The sequence below is a fragment of the Chelmon rostratus genome, chromosome 11, assembly GCF_017976325.1.
Source record: "Chelmon rostratus isolate fCheRos1 chromosome 11, fCheRos1.pri, whole genome shotgun sequence".
Taxonomy (NCBI): domain Eukaryota; kingdom Metazoa; phylum Chordata; class Actinopteri; order Chaetodontiformes; family Chaetodontidae; genus Chelmon; species Chelmon rostratus.
The window spans coordinates 25,224,341-25,247,335 of NC_055668.1; the positions used below are offsets into that span (position 1 = coordinate 25,224,341).

Consider the following 22,995-nt stretch of genomic DNA (forward strand, 5'->3'; position numbering starts at 1 on the left):
ACACTCATTTACTATTCTTTCACCTCCACCATGTTGCTTTACACTGTTTATGCATTTTTTTTATCTCTCCTTTTAATAGAACATAATCTTCCACAGACAGCTAATTAGTACAATTAGAAAACAGGTTAGACTGAAACTGAGGTTTATTCTGTGCACTGAAATGATGAATCAACCGTTTCATCCTCACAGAGAGCCAGCGACACACACTGTGGAAGAAGAGACTCATCAAACGCCTCGATGAGTGGTGGTCAGCTGACACATCTCATCTGCGGGGTGGAGGGATGTCACACTGTGACTGAATGCTTGGTTTCCTTATTTTTGTGGTGAAGCCAGAAACGAATGTGGTCTGAAAGTAAAATAAAGGATCATGTTGGTGACTAATCTTGTAAATTTTTACTGCAGATTTTCATGGATTGTCTTCTTTAATTACTTTGTTCACTGCATTGGCAGTGAACAAAGTAATTAAGGACGGAGGAGACGAATTAAGGACGGAGGAGACGAAAAGCTGGACTGAAATGAACTGAGATTGAAACAGTCCAGAAAACATGTGAACATATAAGAAGAATACGAGGCGATAAAGATGACATAATGCTGTGCCTCGTTTGTGCAAAGTGTTTGTGTACCTGCTTCCCTGATGTCACTAATGTGTAATCTATTTAACAACTTATACGACTAATGCTTTACATGTTTACGACGTCCAAAGGTGCTGCAGAGGTGAATGATCAGGGCGGTTTGATAGAAACGGCTGCAGAGCATAAATTCACCAAATGAAAAGCACAGGGCGAACAGAGAGCAGCAGCAGCAGTTTTCCATGCAGGTGAGTACACATTTCTTTTATCACTGTATTGATAAGTGGTCCAACCTGCTGAATTACCTCATGTTTTACTTCTATCAACCTAAAGCAAATCTGTGAGTGAAGATGAAGTTTGAGGACATCCTGGAGGAAATCAACGGTTTTGGGCCTTTCCAAATCGCCATCATCATCCTGCTGTGCACCCCTCGAATAGTTCTGCCGTGTCACTTCCTGCTGAATAACTTCATCGCCTGGGTGCCCCCTCACCGCTGTGACGTCAGCGCGCTGGACGACGGAGGACTCTTTGGAAATCTCACTCAGCAGCAGAGACTGACCGTCAGTGTTCCTGCAGGGGAAGATGGGGAGCTGAGATCCTGCAAGATGTTTGCAGAGCCTCAGTTTCAGCTGCTGGCCAACAGCTCCAGCAGCGCTGACCTGCCTACGGTTCAGTGTCAGAGTGGATGGGTTTATGACAACTCCACCTTCACCTCCACCCTGGCTACAGAGGTACACCACCCGGCTCTCTGCTCGTCCTGCACACGCTTCTTCTTCTTCTTTTTTAACATAAATCCCTTTATCAAAAGCAGTTTTTAGGAAGGAATAAGTGAATGTTTTTGTGATTGCATTTACATTTTCCCAAAAAGACTTTTTGCTTTTGTGGTCTCGGTGAAATGAAGCCGATGCTGACTTCTATAAACCACAGCAGAGAGCTACCTGGACAGGTAATCTCACAGCCTCCTCTCTGCTCTTTCAGTGGGACTTCGTCTGTGACAGAAAAAGTCTGACAAACACCACAAGCACAATCTTCTTTTGTGGAGTGATGTTCGGGGCCATAGCGTTTGGATACCTCTGTGACAAGTACGTGCATCAAAAGTTTAAGTGCTCACATTTTGATGATGTTAATGTTTGAATCTGTCAATCATTGAAAAAGAAACTGAGAGGCGTCGAATCTCTGATGGCTGAAACTGAAAACACTGAGAGTTTCTTATAAATTTATCATTTCTGTGGAAACTGTCACAAATGTTCATCTTCATGTTCATTTGACCGTCTTCAATGTACTTCTGAGGTCAGATCAATCAAATATCAAATATATGTCAGATTAAGCATGATCAGGGGTAAACTGATGTTTAAAGTGTAGACCACTCTTAGTTCAGATCAGAAAAAGGGAAACCAGAGGTGGTAATGTTTATAGAGGAGCTATTAGGACGTAAATCTCCTGTAGAGGTAGATATGGGTTGTCGCAAAGGAAAACATTCCTCAGTGGGACAATGCCCAGAGCTTGATCTGGTCTTTGAGATAGGAAAGGTAAAGGTGGGGTAAGACAAAACGCCATGCTATATATTGTGCTGTCTGTATGTTAAGGGCAGAGTTTTCTGATCTGACCCTGAACCCCCCTCAGGTGGCCGGTATCTGATCTGATACTGCTGTTAATAAAGTTCTCTTTGACTCAAGCTTGTATCAGCGGAGTCCTTCCTACATCATCATCACACCACTGCTCAGCAGGACCTGTCTGATAAACATCACTTCCCCTCCGTATTTCCAGGTATGGGAGGAAAAGCTCTCTTTTGGTCTCCTACATCCTGGCAATTGTGTTCGGCTTCTCCAGCGCGTTTGCAAACTCCTACGTCGTGTTTGCAGTGCTGAGATTTCTCACCGGCTTCGGACTGGCAGGGATCAGCATCATCTCAATGGTTCTCAGTAAGCTAACGAGTTCAACATGTTATTAAACGGTGATGATCTGTCAAGTGTTGTGCTCACCGCTTGTTCTCTTGCTCCTAATATGACCCCAAAAAAATCAGTTTTTGCAGGTTTGAGCTTTGTTTGCACATTTGTCTGGTCACTGTCCTCGCCCTGCAGGCATCGAGTGGGCCGACACAGGTCATCGCTCGTTTATCGCTGTGATCGGCAGCCTGGCCTGGTCTGCAGGCAACATGCTGCTGGCTGGGTTTGCCTTCCTGGTGAATGACTGGCGGCCTCTGATCATGACTGTTACAGCCCCGCTAGCATTCGCAGTTGTGAGCTGGTGGTAAGCGAAACACACGCAGTTTTGGAAGGTTTTTCTTTATGTCATTTCAGTTGTCTCCTCATTAGTCCACTCATTCTTAATTGTTAAAAATAATTGCAGGTGGATTCCTGAATCTGCCCGATGGCTGTTGGCCAATGGTAAAGTGAAAAGAGCCCAGATTTACCTCGACAAATGTGCGAAGTTCAACAAAAGACAAAAACTGTCCTCCAGATTAAAACTGGATGTAAGTTTGAGCTTGATGTGAAATGTGCAGATTTCTGATGTGATTTTATGATCTTTTAAATTATTCTGGTGTCATATGTGTCTGTCCTGAAATCTGGTGCAGTGTCCACCTGTCAGGTCTGAGGGTGAGCACTCTCTGCCACAGTGTCTTTTTTTATACTGCCACTAGAGGGCGACAGAGTCCTGAATTTTTAAATCCCAAAACCTCACCACTAAAAAAGACAGTTAATTATTATTACCCAGTACCCCCCAGTTAACCCAGTATAACGGCGCCATATTGACCCCACAGTGGGTACATTTTTAACCCAGTGTTTTTTAGTTTTTCTTGTGTGTGTGTCCCCGTATCACTTGAAGGATGGGTGTGCATTTATTATCTTAAAACAGCACCCAGTCGCTGCTGTGGTGGTTTCTCTTGTCCACACTGGCCCTGAAGACAAATGACTGCAGAGTAAATGATGGGGGACAGAATTCCCGAGCCCCAAATCACTTAAACTGAACTAAACTTTTACACGATTTTGTCCATCATGACTTACAATGAAATTGCTTTTAGAGGGAATCACTTAACGGCCATTTTGGACAGGATGAATCATCACAGCGACCAGTAACTCTGTCAGTGTTCATGGACATGAAAGACATGTTTGAAGCAGAAAAAGTGGGCCGATCCTCTAACATGACTCCGCTGCCTCCGTACAGACACTCTCCAACGTAGAAGTCGCGGAAAACCAGGACAAAAACTACACCTACCTTGATCTGATCAAGACCCCGAAAATGAGACGGTTAAGTCTGCTGACTGGGATTGTGTGGTGGGTGTCTCCTCCAAAAATACCTACAAAGATGTAAAAATAAATTAATGACCTGTGTTCATTCAGTGGGACCGCATTTGTATTATAAACAGGAACGTGAGTGAGCAGCGACCTGTTGTGTGCTCTGCAGGTATGGGGTGTCCTCGACGTATTATGGAATCAGCCTGAACATCAGCGGGTTCGGTTTGAACGTGTATCTCACGCACTTCATCTACGCTGCCATCGAAGTTCCCGCCAAGCTGATGATCTACGGCTTCCTCAACATCATCGGACGCAGGAAGTGCCAAGCTGGAACGCTGTTAATCACAGGAATCTGCATCGCCATAAACATCTTTGTTCCAGAAGGTTGTCATGCACAGAATTACAAAGTCATTGCAGGCAGTTGGTGTCATGTTGCATCACAAGTCTTTAACGCCTCCCATTTGTATTTTGTAACTTACTATGAATTAGCATCTTTTTCTTTTAAGCTAACTGACTGTTTTCCACATTTATCTTTTGCACGTTGCACATACTTCACTTGTCATTTGCAGCTCTGTGGCATGTGCGTGCTGTTGTTGCCATTCTTGGAAAAGGCCTATCAGAGGCTTCCTTCACGACGGTCGCCCTCTACACAACGGAGCTTTACCCCACAGTCGTCAGGTGACATGCATGAAGCTGCTGCATTCAGAGGGCCTCGCTTGCCCTGCTGGACTTTTAGATGAAGTTAGAGGGTCAAATATGATCTGAGTATCAAAAACAGCTGAATGTAAGGCGTGATTTAATGATGGCGGCCGCTCATTACGAGCATTCATTTCCCTTCTGTCTCACCAGGCAAAACGGTGTGAGCTACACCAGCATCATAGGTCGTCTGGCCGTATCCATGGCTCCGCTCATCCTGCTGCTGGAGGACGTGTGGACTCCTCTTCCTCAGATCATCACAGGCTCCGTGGCCATCGCCTCTGGCCTCACGTCCCTGCTGCTTCCAGAGACCCTGAATGTGGGGCTGCCAGAGACCATTGAAGATGTTGAAAAGCCAAGGTCGGTAAATGAATCCATGAACATGTGTGAATCTGTCTTTTGTTCCGCTTCAGAGGGGTCCGGTGGTGCTGATGAGAATGACTGACACACCCCAAAGTCATCTCAGCATTTAAACTGGATATGACTAAATAGCTGATGGACAAAATAACGTGAACACCTGTGCAGTTCATGTTTTGGAAGCTTTTATGTTAAATGTTTAGTGTGACTGAGAGATGTTGATTCAGCTCATATTTAAAGGCCACATGTTTGAAGCTGGACTGCAGCAGATTTCAAACTGTACCTTCATTGTTTTGTTTCATCCCAGAAGAAACGACGTCTCCTCTCACTCCGCCGAGTCTTCGGGTTTCGTCCTGGAATCAAAGAGGACAACAGACACTCAGCAGTGAGGAGACAAGTCAAACAAGGACTCCTGCTCATACACATCATACAAAACAGTACAATAAAGGTCAGCAGTGGAAGTGAGCAGCACATCTTCTCTCCTCTACTATTTAAAAAAAAAAAGCTTTTCGTGTTTGTGAGGTTTGTAAAGATCAACAGGTCTACAGTCGGCTTTTATTTCATCTAAATGATGACTGTGGTGTAATGATTGATTAGATTCTGGCAAATTTTACATCAAATGAACTAAAAACGTCAGCGGTAGTGTTACAGGCTGCTACGCCTTTCTGCTTTGAGTCTGTCATTAATTGCATGAGATGCTCCACAACGCGCTCCACATTTCACAGCACTGCAGCACTGAGTCACACTGAGAGTGCTGCCAGTCAGTCGGGTGTCAGCCAATATGTCCGTCTCTCTGGATGCTCACAAGCTTGCAGTCGCAAGGACTGTTACAAATTCACCAAATATCTGCTGCATCTGAAGTGACAAAGATTTATTCAGGACCGCAGAGTAACTGACAAAAAGACGGACAGGACAAAGAGCATCGAACATCAGTTTTCGTGCAATAAAATATTTGAGTATGTTCAACGAAGTGCATGTAGCAGGAGTATATACATACATATAATCATCTTTAATGACACAAGGTGACAACTTGTGCAAAAATAAGTAATCGTTCTGGACTTTGGGGACGTTTTTATGAGCCACATGTTCATGTAGGTGCTCATGAAGGTGACTCGTTCCCCCAGCAGAATCCTTGCTGCTGCTGTCTGTCCTGCTCAAAGTCTCGTCTCGACAGTCTCAGCCACAGTTTCCACGGTGGGTCTCGTGTCGTCTTTCCGACTCGGGTTGGGGCAGCAGGGCATCGCCTGCAGCACCTCTTTGAGCCCTTTGGTCATGAACATGTAGAGGAAGGGGTCCACCAGTGGGCTGAGGTAGAGCAGCATGTGAGACGCCAGCCCCAGATACGTCACTGTCTCCTTAAAGGACAGAGCCTTCAGGAGGACGCTGAGGATGAAGGGGGTGTAGAGGAGGGTGTAGTTGGCCCAGATCGCAGCAATCCCCCACACCGCCCTCCTCCTCTCTGGGGTCGAAGGGTTAGATCGGGAGCAGATCAGGGCCCTCCAGGAGTCCACAGCGAAAAAGAGGAGGAGGGGGAAAGGAACAAGCAGAGATATGGCGAAGCAGAGGTTGTACTGCAGCATGGCGAGGGCCAGGATGGCGAACGGGGCGGCCCACGCCACCAGTCCAACTACAGGAGACTGCCTGATGCTTCTGCTGCAGCCAACACACTGCGGGTAGGCCACCAGGAGATGGCGCTCCTGAGCTATGAACAGCATGAGGGTGACGTTGGAGATGACACCAAAATAGAAAATGAAGTCGGTGGTGTTGGAAGAGAAGGCGGTCCCACTGTCCGTGTCCTGGTCTATGCGGGGACGACCAAAGAAACTGATAATGTCGGAGACCAGCAGGAACATGACATACATGGGGATTTTGTTCTCACCTGGACAGAGAACACAGGAACAAATGATCAGAACTCACACTTCATCGTACTGATCTTATCTTTTGTACGCTGGTTTTAAAAATGTCAAATGTTCTGCTGCTGATATTTACTACGACTACTGCCAGTACTACTGCATGCATTACTGCTACCAATCCTGTTACCTGCTACCAATTACTGCTGATAGAACATTTGATGCTGATACAATTAGTAGTGCTGATACTGGTCTTAATATAGCTACTCCTGATAGGCTGCTACTGATGCTGCGACTGGATGCAGTACTGATGCTAACGATGATGCCTCTGGTACCCTCACTGCCTTTTTCTGTGTTTGTTTGTTTGTCTGTTCTGAGTCTGTCGTGGTAAAGCTGCTTATGACTGTTGAAGCTGAAGGTGTTTGGAGCTAAACGCAGTTTTACTTGAACACATACAGTGTTTTTGAAAGGATTATTTGTACCATTAAGTGTACCAAGTGTCAAAGTCATATTACAAGAAACTATGCAGAGCTATCAAGCCAAGTCTAACTGGAACTGGAGTTGTGCTTCGAGATGCACCTGAGCTAAACTAGCCCAGATCGAGTGAAGCCCCCCCAACACTCCTTCATCCCACTGTAGTTGATTTTCACATGTGTGTGGGAGTAAATAGTTAAATGAGTACAGACCTTTGGACAGTTTCTTTAGCGTGTAAATAGCGAGTGCGATGGCGGGCAGCCCGATGCTGAACGTCAGCCAGCTGATGACTTTGACTACCTGGACGGCGCTGGGCGAGGTGGCGTTGCCGGTGAGGTTGCCAGTGACGTTAATGAGGACGGCTGTTGTCACTGTGTTGCTGTCAGCCATAAGAGGCCACACGGAGGCTATTTATGTGCTCAGCTGTTCAGATTAGCTTTGGGATCCTCGGTGGAGGTTGTGGATGCAGCAGGTTGTAATGAAGACCGCCTCAGTCTAGTTTCAGTCAAAACAAAGGCGATTCGTAAGAACAAAATAAGAACTTAACAGTTGTTTCTCTTAATTGTCGACCTTTTAACAACGACTCCAATAACTACAGATGTGTAGTTTCACTTCAAACTGAGTATAAAGCCTCAGACCTGAATCTGACACCCTGGACTGTCGTCACTGTTTTTTGTTGTTGTTGTTTTTCAGTTTGGTACAATGATTTTTTTATTATTATTTACAACACGATATCAAAAAAAGTGCTGACTCACATAAGAAAAACAATTATGTTTAATGATGTACATGATCGGGATAAATAAATGCTTTATCCTAATTTTTGTTGGGAATCTCAAAACCCAGATTTTTGCTATCAGGCATCAAAATACGGCTGAATAAACTACTTCTGGTGGGGCTGGTGGAGGAGGAAGCACAGACGTGCTGTGCTTAGAGTTACTTTTGGCTGTGGAACATGCTGAATATTTCTGCAGGGCCTGTTTGAGTTTTTGTATTTTTACTCTGAAAATGCAGGGGTTTGGTTTGAGCATCACTTTAAAGCTGCAGTAATTAGTTTTGGCCACTAGGGGCAGCATGAAAAAACACACACAGTCTGCCATGTTGTCACTTTCCAGTTATTGTGGGGAGCAATTATCAAACACCTGACTAATGTAGGTCTAATATTCCCTCTCCCTTTAGCTCTGGTTTGGTCTCCTCCACCTCTTAAGGAAAACATCTATCTTTAGCTGCTGTTGATGCTGATGTTTATATGAAAAATGCTGATTAATGTAGGTTAAATATCAACACAACAGAGTTTTAAAAAGCCAATTTGTCCATCATTGTCTCTATCATAAATTAAATATTCAGAAACTAAAAATCCAGCAGAAATAGCTCAGGTTCTGTGGTCTGTTCTGATCAAAAGCCCCATTTCTTTTTAGCCCCTCGCAATTGCCCTGTAACACATTCATCATTTTGATTATCTTACCTGCGATAAACGCTGAGTCAGCTTTCATCCATCAAAACCCCTCAGCTGTCATTCCAACTTGTTTTTACAGACTCAACCGCTGAAAAACCTTAACAAGGTTTGAGATTAACGGCGAAACCTGTTCAAATATCTCAGTTCCCATGCACAGAGGTGGACCTGTTTGAGTCCAGGTTGGTGTGTGTTTGCATCAGGTCTTCTGGAAACCATTTATTGCTGAGCCTCCTTATCTCCACAGAGCTCAGCTGGCTGCTTTGAATGAGGCCTGGATCTGCTGAATATTCTCCGCTGGTTTACATCAATCATGCTGTGAGTTCCTGGTAATGCTGGAAGTGAAAATTTGCATGAAAGACTGGTGTCAGTATACAGCAACAGCCGTTATCTTAATTCCTGCATGTTTTGTGGCTCTGCACAAAAGGGGCACTCCACCCACTTTACACATGCAAATCAGTTTAGTTGTCATAAGTTTTTTTGAAGTTACATGTTGAAGGTGTGGGCTTTAAGAGACATTCAGTCTCCATTGATTATGTGTTTTATAATGTGTGTTACAATAACAAGTATGACATGTTTCTGTGTGCACGTGAAACAAAGCGGTAAAGATGGTTGAATAGTCTTCAGTTTTTTTTTTTTACCTTGTTTAATACACTGAAACTCAGTATTTTAACCATTAAATGTTCCTTGTGGACTAGTAGGTCTAATGAACTAGAAGTGTTACGGAGCAATTCTTTAACAAATTAGTCCCAGTGTCATACATATTCCTGCTGGTGGTTTCATGCCATTCTGGTTGTCGACAGTTGGTGTTAGCATGCAAAGACAGGTAGTGATGCACCACCACAGGCAGTGAGGAAGAAAACTGCAAGCTAGCAAACATTAATGTAAACAATTCACAATTATATTATCATGAAGGGTATTATTGTTATTTAGATAGATAGATAGATAGATAGATAGACAGACAGACAGACAGACAGACTTTATTCATCCCAAGCTGGGAAATTGCAGTATTAAGTAAATTTTTGTTGTTTTCTCTTGTCTGAATCAGTTCATTGAGCATTTTCTCCTCGGTTCAGTTTCTTTTCACACAGATCATCACTACAAACCACGTGAGGACGTTCACTCTGCTTATTGGTCAGATGTGTCTGGGGCGGGAGCACGAGACTAAATACAGGAAGAAGGTCCCGTGTTGTAGTGCATATTCTATATGAGGAACGCTTCTGTGCGACTTAACCTGGAGCAACAGCACAGCTGACATTTGCTCATAACTGTGGTCAACATCTGGGCAAAATACCAGATAACACAATGCCAGCAGAATGCTGAACGCACTCAGAGGAAACAAACACTGTACTGCTTCACACTTTGCAAGAAGACACGCTGCCTTCAGCAGAACAAGGCTGCTACTACTAGCAACTGCTTGTGTGCTCTGCTGCATCCCATAATGCAAAGTACACCTGGCTACAGGAGCCAATTAGCTCAAACTTAAAGCATTTGTTAGCCCTTGACAATACACATAAATCATATTGGTGAGAAACATCAAATGTAAACAGATGTTTAGTTTGTTCATGAGAAAGCTCCACAGAGCATCTTCACGCTGAAGAGTCTGACTGCACCGTCGCTGCAGCACGTGAAACGGAAACAAGCAGGATGGAAAGCAGTTTGGAAACATTTCAAACTGTCTGTGCTGCTGAGATGCTGGGCTGTAATCTGAAGCTCTTTGTAATCTGAAGAATGTGATAGTGAATGAGTGTGGTGACCCTCTGGTTAAGCACTGGAGGTGTCGGCTGGAGTGTTTGACAACTGAATCACTGAACGCCGGTTTCTGTGGCGGCTCAGTTACTGAATAACACAGACGAAGCCGCAGTCGCCCAACAGGTTGAATTTATCAGCCAAAGACAATAAATAAGCAGCTGTTAGTCTTGTTGACAGCGTCGCTCTGACACATGAACGTTTCACGGACACTGACACGCATGGAGCGTCCTCTCAACAATGGAAGGAAAAATACTTCACATGTCAGACTAAATGCAGCAGAGGTGCTCAGCTACATTTATCCAAGAGCCATAATTCTTCTACGCAGACACTGTGTGACTTTCAAATAAAAATAATACATTTATCTAGGCCTAACAACTAGATACTGAACTGGAAAGAGCTCTCAGACCTTCATAAAGGAGGCCGTCAGAGCTCAATGCAAAACCCACAGTTCAGCCACCAATGAACGAGTCTGTATCTCAACCAGAAACTCCTCCTCAGGATCCAGGAAGCAAACAAAAATACTCAGTTTGAGACTCAACACAACAGTTGGCCGATGAAAATAAACCCAAGCGATGCCTCTTGTGTCTAACTGACAAGTTTCTGGGTTACCTCCTGTAGTCCGGCCAGCGTGCCGGGGCAGCGGGGTTGGTAAGCTGACCGATGATCACTCGCAGGACGGACCGGACAGTAGCTGCTGATGTGGCCCACAGACCTCCAGCTGACGATCACTGATATACAGTATCTGCAAATACACAACCAGTAATTCATCATTATGAATGACGATTAGGATCACATGGAAAATAAAAAACTTTCTCAGTCATGAGATTAGAGGCAAATTTTTAGAAAATGTGAGTTATAATGCTGAAATTTAAGAAATCTGATTTTACCTTGAAAATGTAGGTTTATAACTTTTTTCTCAGTTTTATTAAAACGTCAGTTCACCTACAACTAGGATTTGTAGCTGATATTGCAATCACCTCTTATGTATACAACTATCAGCACGGCTGGATAACACCAGAGGAGGTGAACTGGAGTCTGCAGATCCCAGATCTGTATGGCTTGTTCGACATTAAACATCTCAATCATGCTGATTTTTCTCTGCTTTGATGGAACAGCTTTTACCTTTAATTATTTAACTGTAGCAGCTGAGTGCAGAGTCAGTGTAGCTTCATTCCTCAGTCATGTGACCTGCCCCCCCCCCCCCCCCCCCCCCCCCCCCCCGAGGACACACCAAACATTGAGAATAAACATTGAATCTGAAGTCATGTCTCCCCTAAAATATTAAGTTCCAGAGGTTTTTTGGACTTTCAGCGGCACTAAATGATAATAGAAATATTACAGGAATACTACAGGCAGCAGAGTGTCTTTATGATCCTCTTCTCTTCTTCTGTGACTATATGATGCTACTTGATCATGAAGGTGACGCCACTCTATAGAGCACAAAGCTACAATAGAACAGAGTATTTATAGTATCTAGTTTGGAGAAGATTATGAATCCAAAATGAAACTGACACAGAAAAAGGCGCAATTGCAAATCCATCAGCTGCTTCAGCACCACGAACAGCTCCATGGATTTATCAATACACAGCACAGCTGGTCTGCTGATGTTTCCGAGCCGCGGCCGGGGACATAAATTATAACTGACACAAACCTCGGTTAGATAAAGGATCAATGAGTCAGGCAGACTAAACGAACACATTCAACTCAACAACCCCCCTCTCTCTCTGTGCTATGAGGGGATGGAGAGGGGGGAAGGCAGGTGAACAAACGGGATGCATTTTGGTTGATTTTAGACCTCTTGACTTTGTTATTTTTAGTTGTTGAAATGCTCAGAAAAATGGCAACAGTTTCTTTTTTCATGCGGCCCCAGTCCTCTTTCTGTCTGCGTATTCAGTTACTTTTAATTATTGGTAGAGGAGGTCTTAAATGAGACCGGGAAGGGGAAACATTACGGACTAGATACCAGCTGGTCTGGATGGGAAGTTGCTGAGAAAGACACGGTCTGAACTTCAACTTTTAAATCCTCATTTTAGGCCAAATATCTGTAAACATTTCAGCATCAGACTGGTGGGAAAGCTCCATGAAATCACATTTATACCATCATGAGACGAAACACATCATTATACATGATGGAGGGTGAATGCAGATATGGAGAAACTTCTACTTCTGGCCAGTCAATTTTTTCAATTTCAATAAGCTTTATTGGCATGACTGTAGATCAACAATATTGCCAAAGCCATTACAAATATAAAGTACACCAACAAAAGTAACCGAGCAAAAACATATACACAACAGATAATTCACACAAAATTAGATTAGCTAGATTAGATATATAAACATAAATTTAGATGTGTACATTAAGTAGATAATTAACAATAATAACTTTAAAAATATATAATGAAAATAATGAATTTATATGAATGTGTCACAGAACGATTTTTATGCAACACATGAATTAAAAAAGAAAGAAAGTAACAAAACAAACAAAAAAAGATTGTAAGTATAGACAGGTGTGTCAGGTGTGTCAGGTGTTGTGATGGTCGTCTCTCAGGCTGGGACACAGTTTGACATATTTAGCTGCTGCTAAGCTGCTGACTCTGTTCTCTCCGAGGATGTGCTGCATTTTAATTTGATCAGGCAGAGAATCAAAGTCAGTGACTGAAACTTTGATTTTTGAGAGGAACTCTGCTCTCGCGTATTCATACTTGCTGCAGTGCAGCAGGAAGTGTGTCTCTGTCTCCACCTGTCTGTGTGGACAGAGCTGACACAACACAGTCTGTACTTTGATGAACAGAAGATTAGATCTTTACTCAAATAAGTAAATTTATGACATTTTTGTCAAGTCTGATGTAGAGAAGAACAGAGCAGGCACAGCATGTAGTCACAGTCATACAAAGAGCTGAACATACATTCGCTCAGCTTTACACAGTATGTCCCGCGTCACACAGAGGCATAACTCATCAGGCGCCTTCCATTATCAGGAGGGTCGGGGACATCGACGGGGGCGACATTTTAAAGCTACCTCCAGAGTCTGCTCACATAAGAATGGCAAGTGTGCAGAACAGTGAGGCCCTCTCAGACCGGCCAATCACGTGACCGCACAAATCATCAGCGGCTGTTATTCCCGCCGCCCATTCAGGCCCCCTGACACGTAAAACGCATCAAAGCTTCGTCCTTCTGCTTCATACTTCACTTGTTGAGCTGGGAGGGAACTTAAAAATACGTTGAGCCCCCCCTCGGCTCCTTTCAGCTTATCTTTACTGACGATCTGTTCGGGTCTTGCCGCAGCTGACCTGTGACCAGCTGGACGCTCTGAGTTAATGCGAACGGGTCTATTGTTTCTGTGAAAAGGCCCTGCATGTTGCTTTGCATCATGGGAAACACAGCATGATGTTGCTGGTGTTGATGCTTGAATAACCTGCAGATTCCTGCAACATGTTTATGCTTATCTTCATATTCTGACATTAGCCAATATGTTTTTTTAATATTAGCAGCCTGTTTTTATTCTACTGAAAACCAACAATCACCAATAACCCCACTTCTCACAAGGATGTGGCCGCCTTTTGTTTTTACGGTCTGCAGTGCTATTGACAGAGTATATTTATGTGCAGTAGGAGTGGGAGCCCTCTCGCTCACCTTCCCCGGCTCGGCGAGTCAGAGACCACATCAGCTCCTCCACACTGTGACAAAAATAAAAGGCCTCGTACGTTATACTGCAAACCAGCGCAGCAGCCTGCTGCCAGCAAACAACAGGCGTGTTTCTGCTCGTATGAGAGGTGGGAGAAAGTTAGCATCACAGAACAGAGCATGTGACTAATGTTTGTAACATGTAGGTCATAACCACGACCACAGAAACAATAATCTCATGTTACTACAAGCTGTTAAATACGGTCCATGACTGCTTTCTTAAATGCATAAAATAGTAATTACTAATCAATGTTTGTTGTCAATTATTGGATTTTTTTACCCACATATTGGCTTTGGTTTGTGCATATATATTTTCTTCTTCTTATATAACCTTGGTGCTTCTTTCTTTAAATAAATATGAGTCCTCTCATGGCAGCCCTGTCACGGTTTTACCGCCTTGATAAGAACAACAATAATAATAATAAATAAATGCCATTAAACAAATATGCAAGGCTTTCATCCTAAGCTCTCACTTACATGTCATTAGTGGTCGGAGTTTGCTCAGTTGACCTCATGTGGCCAGTTTGGTCACTTGATAACAGGTGGTCGTATGTAGGGAGGGAGATCGTATTGCAGCACTAACCTCGGTGTGGAATACTTTGCATTTACTCTGACTGCTTCATGATAAAATACCCTCCAAAATGTAACGCTGTACTACATTTTGCATACTTCCCTTGAGTCCCTCATGCCCGTCAGGGCAATTTGAACCCAGCGCAGGAATGGCGGACCCCGCCACTAGAAATGAACTATGGAAGAGTAATAACAAACGGAATATACAGTAAATACATTAAATGTTTATTTCTGGGGAAAAGCCAACCATACAGGCCTCATATATAGAAAACACGTTTGATTGCATGAAAATCTTTAAATGCGCATTTCTCAAATATTTTTATTGTCGATCTAAACACACACATGTGAATAAAAAAATACATATACGTAAGAATATTCTGGCGTATGGATGTGTGTCACCTTGAGCTGGCTGCTGCGCGTTATGTGCAGTTCCACGCGCCTCCGCTGAGCTCCGGAGCATTTCCTCCATGACTCCTCATGCAGCAGCAGGGAGGATAGCTATGCTTCATCATCCAGACAGCCCGGCACACGCTCGGTCCTTCAGTCGGAAACCTGCACCTCCATCATGGCTCTCAACGTCCCCGGAGTGGCCGTTATGATGCTCTTCTACCTGCTGGTCCTCGGGATCGGCATCTGGGCTTCAGTCAAGTCCAAAAGGGAAGCCAAGAAGGGCCAGGGGGATAAAACGGAGATGGCGCTGCTGGGCAACCGGGGCATCAACCTGGTGGTCGGCATCTTCACCATGACAGGCGAGTACCGGCGGGGAGGAGGCGGGCGGCGACATGGACGCGTCTCTGGTTAACGGTCTGGTGTTGCTGGAGGCCTGTTGTGCTACAGAGGTTTCAGCAGTTTGTCCGTCTGATGTAACGTGATTTCTGCTGTGGATCACAGAATAAAATGTGCGCTCACCTCCGACGCAGTTTCACCGTTTTTACAGCAGCCACATTGAACGCGTCCTAACGTGCCAAATTTTAAGGAATTATTTAAATATATATTTTCAATCGGCCAAAAATAACTTGCGGTGAAACAGCAGAAACAAAATGTCTCTGAGCTTTTAAATCATTCGACTTTTATTTATTTATTTATTTATTCGTGCATGGGGACAAAAACCAATAGAAACGGAGAGAATAAGAGTTTAATCTCTCCTCTCCAGCCAGACCAGCCCATCAGAATAAACAAATACAGCAGGGGATATTTATCCTGAATATGTCCACGTCTTTCATGTGTTAGAATAATAACTTTCAGTCCTGATCACTTGTTTCAGCTCAGAAACAACTTTCATGACCTCGATACTTCAGAGGAGCTGGTCGTTAAATTTACAGTAAAATTCAGTTTAATTTCAATTAATTTCAATTTTAACCTTCCTGCTACTGTCCTCTGCTGTGTGTGTGTGTGTGTGTGTGTGTGTGTGTGATACAGCCACATGGGTTGGAGGTGGATTCATTGTGGGCACAGCAGAGGCAGTGTACAACCCCTCCATGGGACTGATCTGGGCCGTCATGCCAATCGCAGCAACCATGTGCTTCATCATTGGTGAGAATTCCTTTCAGTGCTGTTCCAGGAACAGGTGTCACACAGGGATTGTGTGAATTAAAGAAAAACTGTAGAGGAGAGAGCCTGTAGTGCTCATTAAACACCACAGCGGAAAATGGACAGAGAGTTTGTGCTGAGGGTCGAACGTCTGTATCAGGAAAACTACAGCATCTGTGGTTAAATAATGAAAATGAGTCAAAACAACAAACAACACAGTGCTCACTGAGTATTCTACAGCCTGTCACTGATGATTACAGTCTCCAGTCAGTCAGTACAGTCCTTGAAATAAAAAAGTCTGAAATGTGACAGGAAACAGAACAGTAACAAGTTTAAATGATACATACTAATCTAACATGAGGACGCCGGTAAAGAGTGTGATAACAGAAAGAAAGTAGCCTTGATGGTGCTGTAGCCTCCTGGGAAACATGGGAAATCGCTTACTAAAGCAGAAACAGACCAGGCAGGTTTAGAGAAATTCCCCAAACTGTGATTAACCTCTGCGAGGCATCACAGAGGAGTGGCGAGTGAACCATGAGGATGGATTTTTTTTTTCTTGAATATGAAAACAAATCATGTTTTGCGACGGACAGAAACACGGATTGTGGTAACCTGAACGTCTCCTACGTGTGCAGATTAACAGAGAAAAACAACATTCCACCTCCACGTGCAAATCACATGAGGAAAGAAAGCTTTATCCTCTTAACCCTGATGAATGTACACGGACATGAATGTGGCTGCACATCACACACTGACAGTCTGGTTTTACTGTGTATTCAGCATGTTTAACTGATTGTCAGGGTGTTTTTATGTGTTTTATTGTGGAGTTTTTGTGCTTTATGAACTATGACACTGACATTAAGAGAAAAAGAGCAGATGCACTATTGCACAAATCAAATCCGGCATATTTACTGAGTGTGTTTATCATCTGAGCTGTCATACCATCCAAATCCACCAAACCAGATGCATCAGGAGTTTCCTTTTTCCTGTTTCCTGTGGAAAATGCTAAACATTTTGCCTTTTTTTTTTTTTAACTTTAAAGCTGCTAAATTACAAAAATTTAGCTGGATAGTAGGAATGTTTAGACTTCAGCTGGTTTTCTAAATATCTGGTCAAACTAATTAATGCAAAATCTGAACCTTTTTATTTCTCTCTTCCATCCTCGAGGCGGCCTGTTCTTCGCCGAGCCCATGAGAAACAATAAGTACGTGACCATGATGGATCCTTTCCAGATCAAATACGGAAAAGTACCGACGGCCGCTCTTTCTCTGGCTTCACTCGTATCGGAGATTATGTGGGTGACGGGAACACTCATAGGATTAGGTAAGAATGCTTGTGTGTGTGGGAGGGATGCATTCGATACTCGTCTGCCGACCCTGGCAGCGCGGCAGCTGCTGATCGCAGCTCTTCGCTGAGGTGACGAGTGAAACACAAGCTTCCGTCTAATTGTACAGTTGGCCTGAAATAACTCCGGCAAGGAAACAAGACCGTAAATCACACCAGTAATGGAGGGATGTTTGTGAGGCAGTGATGTGGGGGTAAATAAACAAACTACGTTGTAAAGATCAAGTCCCGATGTAAAGAAAAAGCCGCTGAATTCTAGATTTGATCTCTAAATTCACTTTCCTGCAACAAATCAAGCCTGACAGGTAAATCTTAAGTCCAGTGTACAGGTGCTCGGGCTTTGACCTTTGCACTACATTTGGCTATAATGCTGAAAATGTGCAATATTACAGCATGTTGTGCTGTTTCCAATAGTCCAGGCTGATATTAGCTTAGCATAAATATATTCATATGAGTGTTCACGTTGGCAGAAGAAGAAATTCCAGTTCAAACAATGTCCCGAGAAGGTTTTAGGTTTTCAAACGTTTAAACTCTTTTTTGTTTATATAACGAATCATATTTGCTGATTTATTGATATCACATATTCAAAGCTCCCAGACATCAAGATCTGCCTCATTAATCCAGTCGTGTTAGTGGCTGGTTAAGGTGAACTGATCAGGGATGACCCATTTAAAGCCCTTCGGGTGTATATCCGAGGAAATTCAGCCAGCCAAAGTCTCGCCCATCCCAGCTCCAGAATTCTGGTGTATTTTAGTCCAACTGTCCAAAGAAGAAAGCAGCTTTCAAGGGTTATTCATGGGTTGAGTTTCTCTCAGCATCAATACACTCATCAATACCTTAGATAGCCTTGATTACAAGCTTATATCTCACTTTAAGGTTAAAAATAGGTTTAGGTGGCACGATAAGGGCAGCTAAACACCGAGAGCTTTGGTGTTTCAGTCCTAATAACACGGCCGTGATGAAGACCCTAATGTGAACGCATTAAACAGGTGTAACCATGAGTGTGATCCTGGATTTGTCGTACACTGTGAGCATCTGGATTTCTGCTGCCGTGGCCATCACCTACACCCTGCTGGGAGGCCTCTACTCTGTGGCCTACACAGATATCATACAGCTCATCCTCATCTTCCTCAGCCTGGTGAGTCATTGCTTTTATATTCCCTCTCATGTCTGTGTGTTAAAGGATAACTTTCGTTTTTTACAACCTGGACTTTATTTCTAGCATTAAATACGACCATTTACTCACCCAGACAACTTTGGTGGCATTTGGAGTCGTTTTGAAGAAATTAGCCCCAGAGGAGCGGCGCGTATATCCGTATAATGTGAGTACTCGGGGCATCCATGCGCAGCCTCTATAAACGCATAATCGGCGAAACTTGTTCATATTCCAATATTTAGTTATGATATGCTGGTGCTATTCCCCTCTGAGCTGGCAGTCGGCTAGTTTAGCTGTAGTTTGGCACAGCTATGGTTCGTTATTGCGTATTCGTAGCCGACCGCCGCAGAGTCAGCCGTGTTGTGGCTGGCTGCTCGCAGCGCGTGGCGTTCGGTAATGACATCATCCACGTCAGAGGTAGTTGTCTAGAGACGCCGGATGTTGATAACATGCCACCACGGGCTCAGAGGGGAATAGCACCATGGATGCATAGCATGGATGCCCCGATTACTCGCATTGTACGGATATACGCGCCGCTCCTCTGGGGCTAATTTCTTCAAAACGACTCCAAATGCCACCAAAGTTGTCTGGGTGAGTAAATGAGCGTATTTAATGCTAGAAATAAGGTCCGGGTTGTAAAAAAACGAAAGTTATCCTTTAAGCAGAGAGCAACGGCCTGTAGATGCTTAGCCAAGCTTAGCATAAAGACTGGAGGCAGGTGGAAACAGCTAGCCTGGCTGTGTCCTGAAAAACAGGACCATGACCAGTAGGTTATGGTGGCTAATATGAGCAAACTTTAGCTAAATATTGCTGCATGAAGGGAAGTTAATAACTTAACTTAACCTTACATCGCATCATTTAAACGCACAGACGTGAGCGTGGTGCTGATCTTCACATCTCCCCCCAGGAAAGAAAGCAAATAGCATATTTCCTAAAATGATTTACCATCCTCTTGAAGATCTATGGAAGTAGCTTTAGCCGTTTAGGCTACATTTTCTGCTGTTACAAGCAGCTTTGAATGAAGGTTTAAAGTAAGAGTAAAGCTCTCTGTTGTTTAGCCATCGCGTGCCCTGACGATGGTCCAGGACCGGTCTTAGATGGCTCGACGGTGGCTGTCCAGTCCAAACACGTGTCAGTCAGGTGAACTGGAAACCGAGTGTGTTCCTCGATCCGTGTTCATGCAGAAGAAGACAGCCCGTTCAGAGACCCCTCCTCTTGCATAATGCTTGGATAGATTCCAAGAGGAAGGGCTGTCAGTGTGCTTAACGTCACTGCTTTTTCTCAGTGGCTGTGCGTCCCCTTCGCCCTAATGAACCCCGCCGTGTTGGACATCACCGAGACAGCCTACAACTACACCTTCCAGTCTCCGTGGGTCGGCACCCTGGAGGCAGACCGAGCCTGGAGGTGGATCGACAACTTTCTACTTCTGGTAAGACTGGAACGGTCCTCATGAAGGATTCGACCCGTGTTTAGAGTCGCTGAGGAGTCGTCGGCCTCGCTGTTTTATTAAATCACGGACAGCGTGTTTCAGGTTTGGACTGGAGAGGATCCAAACATGAGGCTGGGGTCTTTGCTTTGTTTTCAATAGTCTGTGATCTGTCTTGTGCAATGAAGTGGACGGCACTGCCTGTGTTACGCAAACACTCTCCTCAGGTTTCATCTTTGCATCTGCAGCTGCAGGAATGATGCATTTGCTGAATGAGACTGTAAAGCCGGCTAAAGTTTTCTATAACTGCTATAACTAACTCACAGCTGAGGCCAGCAGTTTATCACGACACTGTAAAGAGGTCGAGCTAAGTCTTTTAATGAGCTCGGGTGGAGGAGACTGAAGGACTTCATCTCCATCAGAGGTGGAGGTTTGAGGTAAGGATGACTGAGCAGCTCCAGCTCCACCTCGTGCCTCTCGTGTTTTATTCAGGTCACGTTATAGGTCACAGAGCTAATTATTTGTTTTGCCAAAAGATTAAGTTTTCCTAAAACCAAAATCTCATTTGGCAGTTTTGAAGGTATTTCCAGAATCCTCAACAAATACTTTGTCTGCTGCACAGGGAAACTAAATTTTCACCCGTTTCCCAGTTGTGAAAACTTTAAGTTTGGCGATTGAGAAGCAAAACTCCTCGGCTGCTGTGACCCAGTACGGTCTGCTCTACCTCGCCTCTATGATTGTCCTCCCTCGTCTCTTGAAGGGTTTGGGGAACTTGGGTCTGCAGAACTTCCACCAGAGGACGCTGTCAGCCACCTCCTCAGCCACAGCCAAGATCACCTGCTTCGCTGCCGCCTTCATCGTTCCCACGTTAGGCATCCCTCCCATACTCCTCGGTGCTGTGGCTGCATCAACAGGTCGGTTCAGAGACGAAAACATCGCTTTTCATCTTAATTTTAGCCTCTTTTACACTTCACACTGGCTAAAAATATTCCATTAAAGGCTTTTTCTTTCATGCAGATGCTATTTTATGACGCTATTGTTATTTTAGGATTAAATAGAAAAGGATTAAATGAAATAGAAAATGAATGTCGCTCTTAGTGCTTTTGTTTTTGGTCTGTCGAGCTGTCAAAGTATGAAAAGTATTAAAAATAACTGAACCGCACTGAATCACATTAAACCTTGTGCAGTGCAGGATGTAAGATTTTAGGATTAATCTTTGCTGATTTAAAGGAAAGTTTAAAGAAATGCTGCTCACCTTCTTGCTCCTCAGACTGGAACCTGACTTCTTATGGCTCTCCGTCTCCGTCCGGACGTGGAGAGACGGGACTCGTCCTGCCCATCGTCCTGCAGCACCTCACCCCAACCTACATCTCCATCGTCGGCATCGGGGCGGTGGCCGCCGCCGTGATGTCATCCACTGACTCGGCCTTGCTGTCTGCAGCCTCCATCTTCACCTCCAACATCTATAGGAACATCCTGAGGACACAGGTGAGGAGGAGGAGCTGCATTCTGGAATATAAGTGTAAAAAAACGTTCTGATATTTGTTGGTTTTCTTCGCTCCAGGCGTCAGAGAAGGAGATCCAGTGGGTGATCCGGGTCTCAGTGGTGGTGGTGGGTCTGGCCGGCACCTCCCTCACCTTCCTGGACAACAGCGTCCTGATGATCTGGATGCTGCGATCCGACCTCACTTACACCCTCATGCTGCCGCAGCTCGTCTGCATCCTCTTCTTCAAGGTCTCCAACGGTTACGGGGCCGTTCTGGGCTGCGTGGTGGGCATGCTGCTGCGCGTGTTGTGCGGGGAGCCGCTGCTCGGGATACCACCCGTTCTCCGCTTCCCAGGATGCACTCTGGTGAATGGCGTTTACGTCCAACGCTCCCCAATCAGGACCATCTGCATGCTGTCTGCTTTGGTGTCCATCTTGTTGTTCTCCTACCTGGCAGCTCTGCTCTTCAGCAGAGGCCTGATTCCTGAGAAGTGGGATGTTTTTAACGTTAAAGCTGAATACTCGGCACAGACACAAGGTGGCGCCAAATCCGACACTAAGGACAGGAACTCCAAAGAACAAAGTGAGGACAATGAAGTGTGTGAGCCCATGCTAGAATCAACATGTTAAGTGAGAAATATTATTTGAATTACATTTTTATACATTTTTCATCAGTATGGAGTGGCTTAAGAACAAAGGTATGTACTGTGTAATGACATACTTTTAATAGTACAATATATTTTGAATTTTTGTATATTTTTGTATATTGTACGTCTACAGTGTATGAAAAAGCATCACATCTATGCTCTTTGTTGTTATTATAAGAGCTCAGCGTTTTCTCTGCAGTTTTTTGCAGCAGTGATACCTTCAAGCACTAACAGCTTATAGGACAATAGACCTCTGCAAACAAACACATGAATCACTCTGCACTCACCCTGAACAGCAACACAATGCTCACTATTGTCTCACATGTTTTTAAGCGACATCCTGCAGGTTAGCCGTAGCTCCAAAGCGCTGCCGTCGATCGAATGCTAGTTTCTTGTTAATTTATGTAGTGCTTTTCTTCTCTTACCGACCACTCAAAGCACACCAGCGTACGAATTGGATGAATGCAAGTCACCGTTCGTACGCTGGTGGCAGAGGTTACCATGGAAGGTGCCCTCATCGGGAGCAATAACCAGTCACGCACATCACAAGGACACTTTGACGTGTAGGGGCCATAGATCGACCACTCTACCTCCTGAGTCATAGCTGCCCTCATGGAGATGAAGGAGGGCTGTTTGAGCCCTTTTTCAAAGCTTCCACATATTATTCACAACCCTTTAGATGCACAATATTTTGCAGGAAACCACTAGTGGAAACCTAGTGATATCTTCAGTCATATCTTCTTGAAGCTACGCATTGATTTTTTT

At 44.3% G+C, this 22,995-nt stretch overlaps 2 protein-coding genes across 2 annotated transcripts; both read left to right on the top strand.

Annotated features, from left to right (window-relative positions):
• The first annotated feature begins 919 nt into the window (after nt 1-919).
• On the top strand, nt 920-5,247 carry LOC121614184 (solute carrier family 22 member 7-like). Its single transcript, XM_041947989.1, has 10 exons — nt 920-1,300; nt 1,548-1,651; nt 2,337-2,491; nt 2,651-2,819; nt 2,919-3,042; nt 3,735-3,844; nt 3,975-4,189; nt 4,375-4,483; nt 4,655-4,861; nt 5,166-5,247. The coding sequence occupies exons 1-10, from the start codon at nt 920-922 to the stop codon at nt 5,245-5,247; spliced, it is 1,656 nt and encodes a 551-aa protein (XP_041803923.1).
• A 9,959-nt stretch (nt 5,248-15,206) lies between these two features.
• Nucleotides 15,207-22,467, top strand: LOC121613467 (high-affinity choline transporter 1-like). Its single transcript, XM_041946825.1, has 8 exons — nt 15,207-15,390; nt 16,061-16,174; nt 17,339-17,494; nt 18,505-18,653; nt 19,957-20,100; nt 20,858-21,011; nt 21,368-21,585; nt 21,662-22,467. Exons 1-8 carry the CDS (start codon nt 15,207-15,209, stop codon nt 22,211-22,213), a joined length of 1,671 nt encoding a protein of 556 aa, XP_041802759.1. The 3' UTR covers nt 22,214-22,467.
• Nucleotides 22,468-22,995: the final 528 nt, after the last annotated feature.